Raw genomic sequence first — 14276 nt, forward strand, 5'->3', positions numbered from 1 at the left:
ACGTGAGCCAGATGCTTGAGACTCGCCCTTGACTGTTCCCCATTTCTTGCTCCCCGCTGCAAAAAAACCCACGAGGTCCTACCGAGCAGACTCCACGAGCTGGTCCCACTCTCTCACGTCTGTATGTAGTTTAGGCCCTCATGCTCCATCGCCCCTGGATTTTTGCATCAGTTTCCTGTCTGGTTTCTCTGCTTCTAATCTTGACCTGCTGGCCAGAGTGGGCTTTCTGAAATGCAAATCTGACTATGTCATTCCCTTACTTAAAACATTTTGGGGCTTTCTCTGCAGCATAGAAATCCAAGTTGTTTTTGCTGTTATGGAATTTGTTTTGTTTAAAACATGGCTTAAAAGGCCCTCCAGGGTGTGCACCCAACACGAAAGCCAGAGGAATTCTTTTAAGATGGAAGTCAGATCACGTCCCTCCTTTGCCCTAGACACACTCTTGGCTCTCCATCTTGCTCGGAGTCAAGGCCAAAGGCTTTACAATAGCCGACAAAGGTCTACCTGTTCTGGCTGCCCTTATCTCTCTGGCATCATCTGCCACTGCCCTCTCCTTGCTGTCTCTGCTCCAGTCGTGCTGGGAGCACCCAGGCACACGCCACCTTTGGGCCTGGCTGTCACCTCTGCGTGATCCACTGTCACCCCAGATAAGCTCCTGGCTTGCTTCCTCATCTCAAATATCCCCTTCCCTGACCATCCTATTTCAAGTTAAAAACCCTCTTCCCCGGCACTTGTGATCCCCATTCCCTGCTCTATTTTTCTGCATAATTGCTCAACCTGGCATACCTATATATTTTACTTGTTTATTTTGTTTGGTTTCGGTCTCCTCAACTAAAATATAAGTTCCGTGGGGCAGAGATTTGTGTCCATTTCACTCAAAGCGAATCCCCAACTCTTAGAACAGTGCATGGCACACAGAGAGGCCTAAATTGCTATGTGTTGACTAAATGGACCGTGGACTTTGCTCGTGTCTCCAGCTTTGTTTCTGGCCGCCCCACCCAATGGGCAACCCCGTATTCACGTAGCTGTTCCTAACCACCCGCCTTTACTCTCTTGTCCTAGAAATCCCTGAGCCCAGTCTTCCTTTGTCTACTTCTGTTCATCTTCAAAGACCCAGGGTAGACTTACTGCCTGCAAAAAGTCTTGTGTGACCCCCCCTAGGCTGGATATAGTGGTCACTTGCTATCCTCCCATTGTATGATCCATTAATGCGTATTTAAAACAGCGTATTATAAATATCTATTTGTGTCTCTCTTCCTCAGTAGACCGGGACCTCCATGAGGGGTGGGGACAATTATTTTCTTTATTCTTTATTCCTTAGCACCTAACATAGTGCTTGGTACACAGTAGGCATTCACGTTTGTTTGTGTTGCTGAATGATTACATGACATAGTCCTGGTATCAGGACGTGACGGGGTGATGCACTCAGAGAATAATACCAGGGCAGCATGGCACACATTTCAGCTGGGAGGAGGGATCAGGGAGTGCTATAGGCAGTGACGAGGTCATGGAAAAGATGTGACTTCAGTGGAGACTTAAAGAATGAATTTAGATGAGTGAAAAGGAAAACAGCATCACTAGTCTTTCACCAAGAGACTTGAAGCCAGCCCCAGAGCCAGCCAGGAAGGGTTGACAACCATCTGTTCCCCAGAGGAGTCTAGGGCAGTAGTGGTAATGCCTGTCATGTCTCAAATGCACAGTGCTTGGCTGGCCCACGCCACCCTGCTTCTGTGGCTTCCCCCAGGCCTCTGCCTTAACAGAAGTCAAGCTTACCAGAGCCTAGGCCATCCGGGGGGGGGGGGGGGGACCATTCTCTCTGGAGAGTGCTTTGGCTTCCCTTTCCCGACCTCCGCGGGACCCATTGCCCTGGCACCTGCTCACCTGCCTTTTATTGTTACTGTTGTTGGCAGGTTAATGACCTAGTGACTTCTTTGCCGGTCACCTTAGACTTGGGGGCGGTGAAAATCTACCAGAGTGGCATGTCAACTGCCGTGGAAACGGATTTTGGGCTCTTAGTGACGTTTGATGGCCAGCACTACGCCTCCATTGCCATCCCAGGCTCCTACCTAAACTCCACGTGTGGGCTCTGTGGGAACTACAATAAAAACCCGCTGGACGACTTCCTCCGCCCTGACGGCAGGCCGGCCATGTCTGTCCTGGATCTCGGAGAGAGCTGGCGGGTCTACCATGCCGACTGGAAGTGTGACTCGGGCTGCGTGGACAACTGCACTCTGTGTGACCCAGCCACGGAAGCCCTCTTCTTTGGTTCGGACTACTGCGGCTTCCTCAACAAGACGGACGGCCCCCTGTGGGAGTGTGGCACCGTCGTGGACCCCACAGCCTTTGTGCACAGCTGTGTGTATGACCTGTGCAGCGTGAGGGACAATGGGACACTCCTCTGTCAAGCCATCCAGGCCTACGCGCTCGTGTGCCAGGCCCTCGGCATTCCAATCGGAGACTGGCGGGTCCAGACTGGGTGTGGTAAGCTGGCATCCCATCCAAATGGAAGGGCGTGCTCGCGCAGGGGGCCAGGGAGAGGGTTTCCGGGCTCCTCAAAACTCTCCTTGTTAAGACAAATTGCCCAAGAGTGAGGGTGAGGTTAACATAGCCACACGTTATGAAGAATGAACAGCAAAAAGGATCTTTCCTTTTCCTGCCCACCCAATACCATAGCCAGAAAACAAGAAAACCATCTGAGCGCAAATGGTCCAGACACAGGGAGTGAGTGGCCGGAAATGCTTGACGCGAGGAAGGCCCTGTCCCAGGGATGGCCATCCCTGAGTTAAGAAGGGAGGTGGGTGTTCAGAGGGAAGGTGGCTGTATTTGTGGCCATTGAGCAAACACAGACACTGGTCTGAGTAATCATAACCAGCTCTGGGGGAAATTCACCTCCCAAGTGGAACCAACAGCAACTGTTCTTTGACTCTTCTCCGCCTTCCGTCCCTCTAGGTTCTGTGTCTCTTGCTCTGCCGTGTTTTCGCTGACCCACTGGTGCCAGTGGGAAAAGGGCTGCAGCCAGGGAGCACAGAACATCAGGAAAGAAGGCCCTTTTTCAGAAGCGCTGGGTGGTTAGGAGAAAGCCCTAACAGCGTGGGGAAATTCAGCTTCTTTTGAATTACCTTTTCGCATGAAGCATTTTGTACGACTTGGTTGTCTCGTTTTTCCCCTTCTATCCCACTTAAACCTCTCTTTTCGTAATTATATAAACTTTTAAAGCAAGCAAGCAAGCAAACGAGTAAAAACAACTCCGCTTCTTGGAATGCTGTTTCTCTCCTGGCCCTCGGTTTTTCCACGTGGGTATACAGAACATTATGTCCGTGCATTTTAGATTGCCACGCAGATGAGCAGGTTTCAAAGTTTCTTTCCGTTCCGAGACCAAAGGGAGATTTTTCTTCCCCCTCAGTACATGTTGGATTCACAAAATCGTGTATCAGGTTCAATTCTCAGAGAATTGATCCAACTACGAAGAGACCGTGTTTTCTTATTGCTTGTTGTGTGACTGACCAGCCTCTAAGTAGGCCAGGAGCATACTCAAGTTGAGATTGATTATGGATTTTTTTTTTTTTTTTGATCCTTGTATAATCTAAGAACATCCAAATTACCTAAGCAAATTGCCTGTAATGGCTACTTTTTCCCCTAGTGGTCCTATCTTCCACATTGCCCACCCCCTCTCTCTCATGTTTGCGCTGTGAATTCCAGTTAATTCAGACAGCTAGTTTAGCAGTCCCTTGAGCCCCTGCCTCTTGGATTCGACCCGACGCAAGCCTTTATGTAGACTCCCACGTTCTTAAAATGAGAACCAGAGGCTTCTGAGGCAAGAAGGGCCTTGAGGAGACCTCTAGCTCCAACCCAGTCTCCTGGCAGTGCAGACACACAAATTCTTTCCCATAACCAAGGTTCTTTCCTATTTTTAAGATCCTAGAGTACTCATTTTCATAGTCTTCGCTCATCGTCTTTTATAGTCTTCACTTAGGTATTTTGAGTGCCTCCCTGTAAGAAATTTCATGTTTTCAAATGGCCCCAACCACCTTTTCATCTTTTCTTTTCTCCTGCAAGTTGGATTTATTTCCTCTTAAGAATAGGTTATGCTGTTTAAGGTCAGATTGACTTCTGTGTCCATCAGCCGAAGATCTTAGAGCATCTGAGTGGTTGTAGATCATCCAGTAATAAATCGATGCTGAGTAATCAGTGTAGTCCAGTTAGGATCGCCACTTGAAGTGTAATTCAGTCAAGATGATCGCCCGAGAGTCAAAAGTTCACGATTCGATCACGTTGCCCCATAGCTGTCACAAAGCAGCGAGCTGATTTCTACGGGTGCAATCGCAGAGTCTCTCGCCCGATGAGCGCCCTTCCCCGTGGGGCTCCCGTGTGTGGTGGCTCCCCACGGTCACCACCCCGGGGCCTTCATCTGTTGTCACGCTCTCTCCTCTCCCCTACGTCAGTATCCACGGTGCAGTGCCCGAGCTTCAGCCACTACTCCGTGTGCACCAGCAGCTGCCCGGACACCTGCTCTGACCTGACGGCCTCCCAGAACTGCGCCACGCCCTGCACCGAGGGCTGCCAGTGCAACGAAGGCTTTGTCCTCAGCACCAGCCAGTGCGTCCCGCTGCACAAGTGCGGCTGTGACTTCGACGGTCACTACTACACCATGGGGGAGTTCTTCTGGGCCACGGCCAACTGCACGGTGCAGTGCCTGTGCGAGGAGGGCGGGGACGTCTACTGCTTCAACAAGACGTGCCGCAGCGGGGAGGTGTGCGCCGTGGAGGACGGCTACCAGGGCTGCTTCCCCAAGCGGGAGACCGTGTGCCTGCTCAGCCAGAACCAGGTGCTGCACACCTTCGACGGCGCGGCCTACGCCTTCCCCACCGAATTCTCCTACACCCTCCTCAAGACCTGCCCCGAGCGGCCCGAGTATCTGGAAATTGACATCAACAAGAAGAAGCCCGATGCGGGGCCTGCTTGGCTGCGAGGCGTTCGCATCCTGGTGGCTGACCAGGAGGTCAAGATCGGAGGAGTTGGGGCTTCGGAAGTCAAGGTAAGACTCCGGCTGCCCTTGGGGCTTTTCTGATGCGTCTCACCAAGCGAAGGAACTCTTCGGGTATGCCTTTCTGGCTCTGACCATGAGTGGATTCCAGGAAGGCAACGGCTCCGAAGTGGGAGCGCTGCCTAACGTTCGGCACCGAATCAGTCTCCCCGGGGGTGAAATGGAGTGAGGCTGGAGGCTCTCAAATTAGATACAGCTAAAGCAGGACTAGGTCTCCGTAACAGCCGATGCTTACCGGACGCTTACCGTGTGCCAAGCGCTAGTCTAAGCAGTTGTCACACCTAACCTATGGGGGATATGTTTTCATCCTCATTTACCTTTTACATACGAGAAAAACGAGGCGCAGAGAGGCTAAGTAACTTCCTCAGGGACACACAGCCATAGAGTGATATGTGAGCCCAGGCAGGCTGGCTTCCAAGTCTGTGCTTCTTACCTTGTACTATACCGACTCTCCTCCCTGTAGATGGGAACCCACTGAGGTCAGGCAAAGGGTACCTGCCATCGCACCTCCTGCCCCTCTGACCCGGTCTAAAATATTCGTCGTTAGGCATCCACATCATTAGTTGAAGAAAGACCGTTAGGAATCATCTAGTACAACTGTTTGTTTGCACATGAAGACCCCAGGGGCTAAGCGAGGGATGGGGAGCTCACAGCTGAGCGGTGGCAGAGCTGGCATGACGGGAGGGCAGGCCTCCCTGCTCCTAGCCCAACATGAAGCCTCATTTGGAAGACAGAAGTCAGCGTGGTGCTGTGCTGTGCAAGAAGAGGAAACACACCTCCGCAGACTGAAAAAGCTGTTTTCATTCCCATTGACACACTGGCAGAGATTAATTTATTAAAAGAATAGTAAAAGGTAGATAAGGTAGATGGACAGCCAGATAACTATATGCCTCCGAGGGGCTAGGGCACAAGAACAAACCTGAAGGAAAGGAAGGGGCCAGAACGGTGGGGAAGAAGGGGCGCCACCAGTGAAAAGGAGCCATCACGCAGAAGGAGAAAGCCACGTGTATATCAAGACCACGTCTACTCACATTTCACTGTTGTTTGGGGCTAGCCTAGGGTCGTATGTATACGCAGAGAAACAGCAAATGTGTTGAATCGGAGGGGTAGAAAGAAAGAAACAGAGGTGCCCATGAGAAAACAGTTTGCGTCTGTCTGTGTGGTGTCCATAGACTGTCAGCTTCTTGACATTTTCTCAAAGGGTGAGTCGCCGGGCAGAACCGTGTCTCTATTTCATAGCCTAGGAAACGGTGGGTACTCTGAGCGCATCTGGAAGTGATGAGAGTGATTTGATTTTTTTCAGCTGAATGGCCAGGAGGTAGAATTACCATTTTTCCATCCTTCGGGGAAGCTGGAAATTTATCGCAACAAAAACAGCACGACAGTAGAGTCGAGGGGTGTTGTGACGGTCCAATACACAGACATCGGACTGCTGTACATCCGGCTCTCCACCACCTACTTCAATTGCACCGGCGGGTTGTGTGGCTTCTTCAATGCAAACGCCAGCGATGAGTTCTGTCTCCCCAACGGCAAGTGCACGGACAATCTGGCGGTGTTCCTGGAAAGCTGGACGACCTTCGAGGAGATCTGCAACGGGGAGTGTGGGGACCTGCTGAAGGCCTGCAACAATGATTCGGAGCTGCTCAAATTTTATCGGAGCCGCTCCAGGTGTGGCATCATCAATGACCCCTCCAACAGCTCCTTCCTCGAGTGCCATGGAGTGGTCAACGTCACCGCCTACTACCGCACCTGCCTCTTCCGTCTGTGCCAGAGCGGAGGCAATGAGTCGGAGCTCTGTGACTCCGTGGCCCGGTACGCAAGCGCGTGCAAGAACGCCGACGTGGAGGTGGGCCCCTGGCGGACCTATGACTTCTGCCGTAAGTCGGGGCTACCTGATGCGGGAGGCCCCCGGGCAGGTGGGGGAATTGAGCTCCGGGGCAGTCTGACTCTGGTGTGTAGCCTCCTCATCTGATGTGTCCTTTGGAAGGCCCATCACCCCCAACCAAACTGTTCCTCACCTTTATTTCTGTTTCTAATCACACAGTATCTCTTCACTGTAGAAGGATTAGCCATCCCATTGACTCCTGCTTTTATCTAGTGGAGGATACACGTCATATCAAAGACTGGGAGTCTTTGTGATGGCTCCATCGGTGTCTTCTTTCTTGGCAAAGGAGGGCTCCGTTCTTTCAACAGAAAGTGATCGGTCAGGGTGCCTTTCGCGGAGTAGAGATTAGCGCCGCTCCCTGGGGCAAGCCTGACAATGGCTATGAAGAGTCCCACGTTGGTTTTTTCACTTTGTGCCCAGAGTATCTGACCCCTCTCAGCAGGGCAGTGCCAGTATTAGCAGTAATTAGAATAATTGCTGAGAAGACCTGACATATAGCCCCTTAGGCGATGGGGGAGGCTGGTGGGAACAGTGATGTAGAAAGGCAGGAGAAGGAGTGGCTGGGAGGGCAGGACCCATGCCTGGAGCAACAACTAACCCCACCTGGACTTCAGCACCCATGCCTTTCCCACCAAAAAGATCAGCCCTAAACCCAAACCGATGCCACCATTAAGATTCCATCGTCTACATCTGTTTCTCTCATTTCCACTATATCTCTTTCTAAGTTTGTTTATTTCTCAAAACTTTTTGTTTTGAAATAATTTCACAGTTGCAGAAAAGTTGCAAGAATATCTGTGTGCCCATTACCCAGATTAACCTACAGTTAGCATTTTGCCCCATTGCCTTATCATTCTCTCTCACACGCTCTCTCTGCATTTGCAAGTAAGTTACATACATCATACCCCTTGGCCCCCCTAAATACTTCAGTGTGTATTTCCTTAGAATACTGACTGTCATTTACAGAACCACAGTATACTCACTGACCTTAGGACATTTAACACTGATATAATCATTTAATATCTATATTTCAATTTTGTCAATTGACTCATAATGTCCTTTATGGCATCCCCCTCCCTCCAATATGGATCTAGGCTAGGATACATGTTGTGTTTAGAGCTGTCACGTCTCTTTGGTTGCCCTCAATCTGGAACAGTTCCTTGACTTTCTTTTTTCTCTTCTATTGTCATTTTTAAAGACGACAACCTCCCACCTTTGAAAATAGAATGGCTCTCCGTTTGGGTCTGATGTTTCCTCATGATTAGGTTCTGCTGTGCATCCCCTCTCACACTCCAGCAGAGGTGATGTGTGTTTTTCTCACGGTATCACATCACATGTGGGGGCCGTGTCCATCCAGCCTCCTCTCAGTGGTGATGGGCACATTGATCCCCTGGTCAGGTGTCAAATGTCTCCACTCTGCAGGCACAGTGTTTTTTTCTCTTGCAACTAATGAGCAACCCATGGGAAGATACTTTAATAAGATGGTGCAAGCATCCTGCAGAGAGAGAGAGAGAGAGAGAGAGAGAGAGAATGAGCGTGAGAGATTGATAAAGCAAATGGGGCAAAATGCTAACTGTAGGCTGATATCAAAATCCCCTTCCTCCATTTAGTGCCCATTGATGACCTTTGCTTGTATCAATCTTTAGCGTGATGATTACAAGCTGATGGTTTCCAGCTCCAGCACTCTGTCCACTTTGACCAAACAATAGATGTCAGTCTACTATAAATAACAGTCTTCCATCTCTTCTATGTGTCTGCCTGCCATCTATTTGTATCCATCCATCCATCCATTCATTTATCTATCTCAGTCACCTTTTTTTTTAATCAAAGTATAATTAACATTCACTCTTATACGTTTCAGGTGTACAGTACGATTCAACAACTCTGTACAATTCTCAGTGCTCATCACTATAAGAATATTTCTAATTCCCTTGATCTATTTCACCCCTCCCTCCACCCATCCTTTGGCAACCACCAATTTGTTCTCTATATTCAATAGTCTGTTTCTTTTTGGTTTGTCTTTTTTTCTTTGTTCATTTGTTTTCTTTCTTTTTTTAAGTTTTTATTTATTTATTTTGAGAGAGAGAGAGAGAGAGCACAAATGGGGGAAAGGCAGAGAGAGGGAGAAAGAGAGAATCCCAAGAAGGCTCCACACTGTTAGCCTGGAGCTTGACGCAGGGCTCGAACTCATGAACTGTAAGATCATGACCTGAGCCAAAATCAAGAGTCAGACACTTAGCCAACTGAACTACCCAGGTGCCCGTATTTGTTTTGTTTCTTAAACTCTACAAATGAATGAGATCATATGGTATTTGCTTTTCTCTGACTGACTTATTTCACTCAGTATTACACCCTGTAGACCCATCCATGTCATTGCAAATGGTAAGATTTCATTATTTTTTATGGTTGAATAATATTCCATTGTGTGTATCTATCTATCATCTATCTATCTATGCTTATATATATACGGATATATATCGAAAGAGATGTAGATATAGATACAGATATAGATATAGATGTAGATACTGATATAGATATATACACACCACTTCTTTATCCATTCAGCTATGGATGGACACAGCAGCCTAAATCTTATCAGTATGGACACATAGATTCCTATTTTTTCAATTATTTATATTTCCTATTACACTTGTTAATGATCTTGGTGTTAAACTTATTCCAGGTTTGGGCTGTGGGAGCCCTTCGAGTTGCCTCCTATGTCCTTTTGGCACGCCTCTGTCATGTTCTTACTTTCTGCCGAGCTGGAGGAAGTTCTTTTAAATGCCTTTTTTAGAGAGAGACATGTGGACAGAAGCAGCCCAGGAGAACATGCTTTCCTCGGGTGGAGGGTCAGGGCTCATGCTTGAGACATCCCCCAGCGTGCCTCAGCCAGACCTTGCGTACGTGGGTCTGGCAAGAAGGATGGGAGTATGCACGTTTGATTAACGAAGACTTGGGTACTAAGGGGTTAATCTGGTCAGGATCTTGTAGGGTCATTAATCCTGGGGATTGGACCAGGCAACAGCTGCAAATCAGGAACACGATCTTCTTTGGACCTAGGAAGAGACAACCACTGCTTCTGTGTTCAGATATTTTTAACCAGCCTTCTTGTCGGCGGAGCCAGGCTGCCCAATTAAATAATTTCACAGAGGCATTTCAGGGGCCAGGGGAAGTTTTATTACTTCACGTCTGTATGTTCCAGACTTTCAGACAAATTCAGACAACACAATAAGTCATAAAGTGAGAGCCATTTAAATAAGTCATGTTATTTGCTATCACCATAAACCTGCAGTCAGTGTTATAACATTCATAATTTAGAGACAAATGTGAAAACCCCTCCATACAGACATATTTAATCGGTGCTGAACTAGCCTTCAACTCCAAAACCGTATGGTATCGCAGTCAACGGGAGTGGAGATGGTCCTTTAGCCCAGAGGAAAAGGATTGGCTTTCAGTACATAGTGCAGAACTGTGGAGTCGGTACTTGTGGGCAGAGATTTCATTGCCGTGCAATTTATTTCTCTGTGGTGTCCCCTCTGTCCTTGGATTGTAAAACACGATTAAGGAGGGATAGCATGCATAAAAGCTAAAGAACGTTTTAAAAAGGCAAGATCCTATTCTTCCAGGTGGTGATGGGGACCTCCACAGATCTTTAGACTACACAGCCGTGTAAGGTAGATTTCTTCTGGCTCTGGATTCATCCATGCCCGGGCCAGGTCGAATTCTGACAGACTAAAATAATAAAAAGACATGGAGGGGCGCCTGGGTGGCTCAGTCGGTTAAGCCTCCGACTTTGGCTCAGGTCATGATCTCATAGCTCGTGGGTTCGAGCCCCACGTCGGGCTCTGTACTGACAGCTCAGAGCCTGGAGCCTGCTTTGGACTCTGTATCTCCCTCTCTCTCTTCCCCTCCCCTGATCACACTCTGTCTCTCTTTCAAAAATAAATAAACATCAAAAAAAAATTCTTAAAAAATAAAATTAAAAAATAAAAAAAAATAAAAAGACGTGGAAAGGTTGCCCAGAACTCCATGATGGTAAGCAGCACGTGCTGTTAGCATTTCGTGTGCTGTACTTTGTGACTCAGAGACTTGATCTATCAGGGAAGGCTTCCGGACAGAGGTGCAGTTTGAAACGAATCTTGACAGATGGGTAGGATTTGGCTTTGTGAGGTCCATCCAGGCAAGGGAGAGAATGTGAGCACAAAAGGAGGGGGTGACCAAGGGCAGAGGAGGTAGAAGAGGCCAGAGGGCATGAGGAGCAGAGAAATGACAGACAAAGACAGAGTCAATCTGTAGAGTAAAAACGCCTACATAAAGTGTATCCTAATAGAAGGAAGTGTGAAGAGGGGAAAGGCATACTATTTAATGAGACTGTACTATAGACTTCATATATTAGGTCATTAATCCTCAGAATGACTGTACTAGGTAAGTATTGTCCCCAGAGATGGTATCCACAGGTCTCTATGGTCCCCAAAGTGCTGATTCTTTCCAGGATGCCGTCTCTGAGTCTCCAGAGTCCTTGAGTCAGGGGACTTGGCATTGGGAGATCTGGATTCAAATCTCTCTGCTACTTACGGGCTGGATTAAGTTAAGTCACTGAACTTGAGTTTGTTGTCTGTAAGATAGGGATGATGAGGCTTTGCTTACCCTCCCAGGTTGTTGAGCAAAGTCACACCAGACAGTCGACAACGGTGCCTGGCATGTAGTGACTGCTCGCTAAGGCTCAACGTCTCAGAATCTTCTACGTGGAGCGCTGAGCGCACCGGGAGCATAGGCGCACGAGGCGTTCACTGAGCCTTTGGTCACCCCAAATGAGGATGACAGTAGTCCAGAGCACACAGCACTCATCGAGCTCACTGTGCTGTGCAAGTAAGAGTGCACGTGCAGCGTGCACACACTCACATGCATCCAGTGAGCGCGCACACACTCTCCCTGACCTCTGTCCCTTTCCTGTCTCCTCCTTGGCCACCCTCAGCTCTGGAATGCCCGGAGAACAGCCATTTCGAGGAGTGCGTGACATGTACAGAGACGTGTGAGACCCTGGCGCTGGGCCCCATCTGTGTGGACACCTGCTCTGAGGCGTGTCAGTGTGACGAGGGCTATGCCCTGCGAGGCAGCCAGTGCGTCACCCGGAGCGAGTGCGGCTGCAACTTCGAGGGGCACCAGCTTGCCACCAACGAGACCTTCTGGGTGGACCTGGACTGCCAGATCTTCTGCTATTGCAACGGCTCGGACAACAGCGTCCACTGTGAGAACGTCCCATGCAGGGATGATGAGTTCTGCATGGAGGAGGGCGGCCTGTACTACTGCCAGCCCCGCACCGACGCCTCCTGCATTGTCTCGGGCTACGGCCACTACTTGACCTTCGACGGCTACCCCTTTGACTTCCAGACCAGCTGCCCACTCATCCTGTGCACCACGGGAAACAGGCCGAGCTCAGACACCTTCCCCACGTTCGTCGTCACGGCCAAGAATGAGGACCGGGACCCGTCGCTGGCCCTGTGGGTCAAGCAGGTGGACGTGACCGTGTTTGGCTACAGCATTGTGATTCACAGGGCCTACAAGCACACCGTGCTGGTGAGTAGTCACAGGCCGGACACCAGGAAAGGGGATGTGAGAATGGGGGTCCTGGGTCCGTGGGCCAGGCCGCATGGCTGAAATCAGGCTGGCCTAGAATCCGAGAAGCATAGGATGTTCGAGCAGAGAGGGGCCCTGGAGATTTTCTGTCGTTTTATCTCGCAGATGAGGGCACTGAGCCTCAGAGCGAAAAATATTCTGCCCAAGTCACAGGCACCAAGTTAGGAACAGAAATGGTATCCTTCATAATGTAGCACAGTGTACTGGAGACAGCACAGACCTCGATTTGAATCCCAGCTTGGCTAGGGCTGTGTGTCCTTGGGCAGTCACTCCATCTGCAAAGGAGGACACATGCCTAGCACCGGTTAGGCGTCTGTAAGTGCTACTCCTGCCCAATCTACCTCCTCCCCTTTGTTGAGATCAGGATGATATTTCCCTGCTCTGGCCTCCTTCCACCTCTTCCAGTCTCCCCGTTGCCTGCCCCCCCCCCACCCCCATAGGATCCGGGAATTCAGGAGTCTGGCACACGGTCGGAGCCCATCAGGGGCTCTCTTACAATCTCCCTGTTCACTTGGGTGTCCGTTCCCTCTCTCTGGCCTCCACTCCCTTGATGAGGACGGGGCAGGTGGGGGTTGAGGAGCTCCGAGTGCTCATCATCCAGCCTGAGGACACCACCCGGCGACATACCCAGCCACTCCTCCTCCCAGCTCCTGCTCTGGGCACAACTGGGAGCACTAACAAGCCACCAGCAGCGTCACTTTAGCATTTCGGAGGAGCTGATACGGAGTGTGCACCTTTTACCATCATCCTCACTGATCTGTGCCATCATTTACCTCTAAGGGGACTCCTTTCCATCTTGTATACATTCTCTTTTAAAATTCTGAGCTGTTACTGGAGAGTTCCCTGAGCAACGTTCCAGATCTCGTTCCTTCCTTAGAATCGCCCTAACCTCCTTCTCTGACGAAGAGAGGCTTCTGAGCTTCCTAATTGCCTGCCCTTTCACATTTATCTGAAAATGTGCCTTCTTAGCATCTAAGGCAGAGGTCTCACTGCGCCCATGTTTCTTCCCTTCCTTGGATATTATACCCAAACCCCCGATTGCTTTCCTCTGTGCTTCCCGGAACAGTTGGCTCCTGTATCCATGATGGCATGAATCATATTGTGATTTGGGGGGATGTTCATGTCTAACTCGCTCAGTACTAGTCGTGGGCCCTTCTCGGAGGGCAGGAGCCCTACCGAATCCATATTTATGTTAAATGAACACACAGCACCCAGTCACGGCTCCACACGTTCGTCAAGTGGATAAACGAGATGGCGTAACCCTTCTCTTCTAAGGATCCTAGGACTTTTATTTTGCTGCCGGTCACTTCTTCATCAATCTGTGAGATTAAATGGCCACGGAGGTGAGGTAGGAGTACATCAGATGCCTCGCCTTTAGCCACGTGAGGTTTCCAGCGGATGTCCGGGTAGATGAAGCCATCCGGTGGAGTAATAGCCCTCTCCTCCGTGTCGTCATCATATGTCATCAAAACAAGCCTATCAGTCATTCTGTCCACGTGGTTTGCATCCTAGTTGTCCTTTTCTCCTCATCTGATCAACTTCTACCCTTAGATTTGTACACTTTCAGGCGGTTCCTTATCTCCTTGACGTTCGACATTCTTCTACCGTTCTACCTCGTAGGGTTATTTTCTTCTTTTAAAATAGAACTTGCTCGTAGGTTGTCCCAACCAGTGTATTATGAAATTGCATTTTTCTGCCTTGTGTCACATGCTC

General features: G+C 49.4%; 1 protein-coding gene across 1 annotated transcript in view; it reads left to right on the plus strand.

Annotated features, from left to right (window-relative positions):
* The window catches only part of LOC122483080 (tubulin-specific chaperone cofactor E-like protein), a 161266-nt gene that overhangs the window by 109681 nt on the left and 37309 nt on the right, over positions 1-14276 (plus strand). Inside the window, exons 15-18 of the mRNA XM_043579646.1 lie at positions 1911-2481; positions 4443-5035; positions 6348-6921; positions 11902-12503. Coding sequence (XP_043435581.1) covers positions 1911-2481; positions 4443-5035; positions 6348-6921; positions 11902-12503 — 2340 coding nt within the window. The remainder of the gene's footprint in view (positions 1-1910; positions 2482-4442; positions 5036-6347; positions 6922-11901; positions 12504-14276) is intronic.

The sequence above is a fragment of the Prionailurus bengalensis genome, chromosome D1 (genome assembly GCF_016509475.1).
Source record: "Prionailurus bengalensis isolate Pbe53 chromosome D1, Fcat_Pben_1.1_paternal_pri, whole genome shotgun sequence".
Lineage (NCBI taxonomy): Eukaryota > Metazoa > Chordata > Mammalia > Carnivora > Felidae > Prionailurus > Prionailurus bengalensis.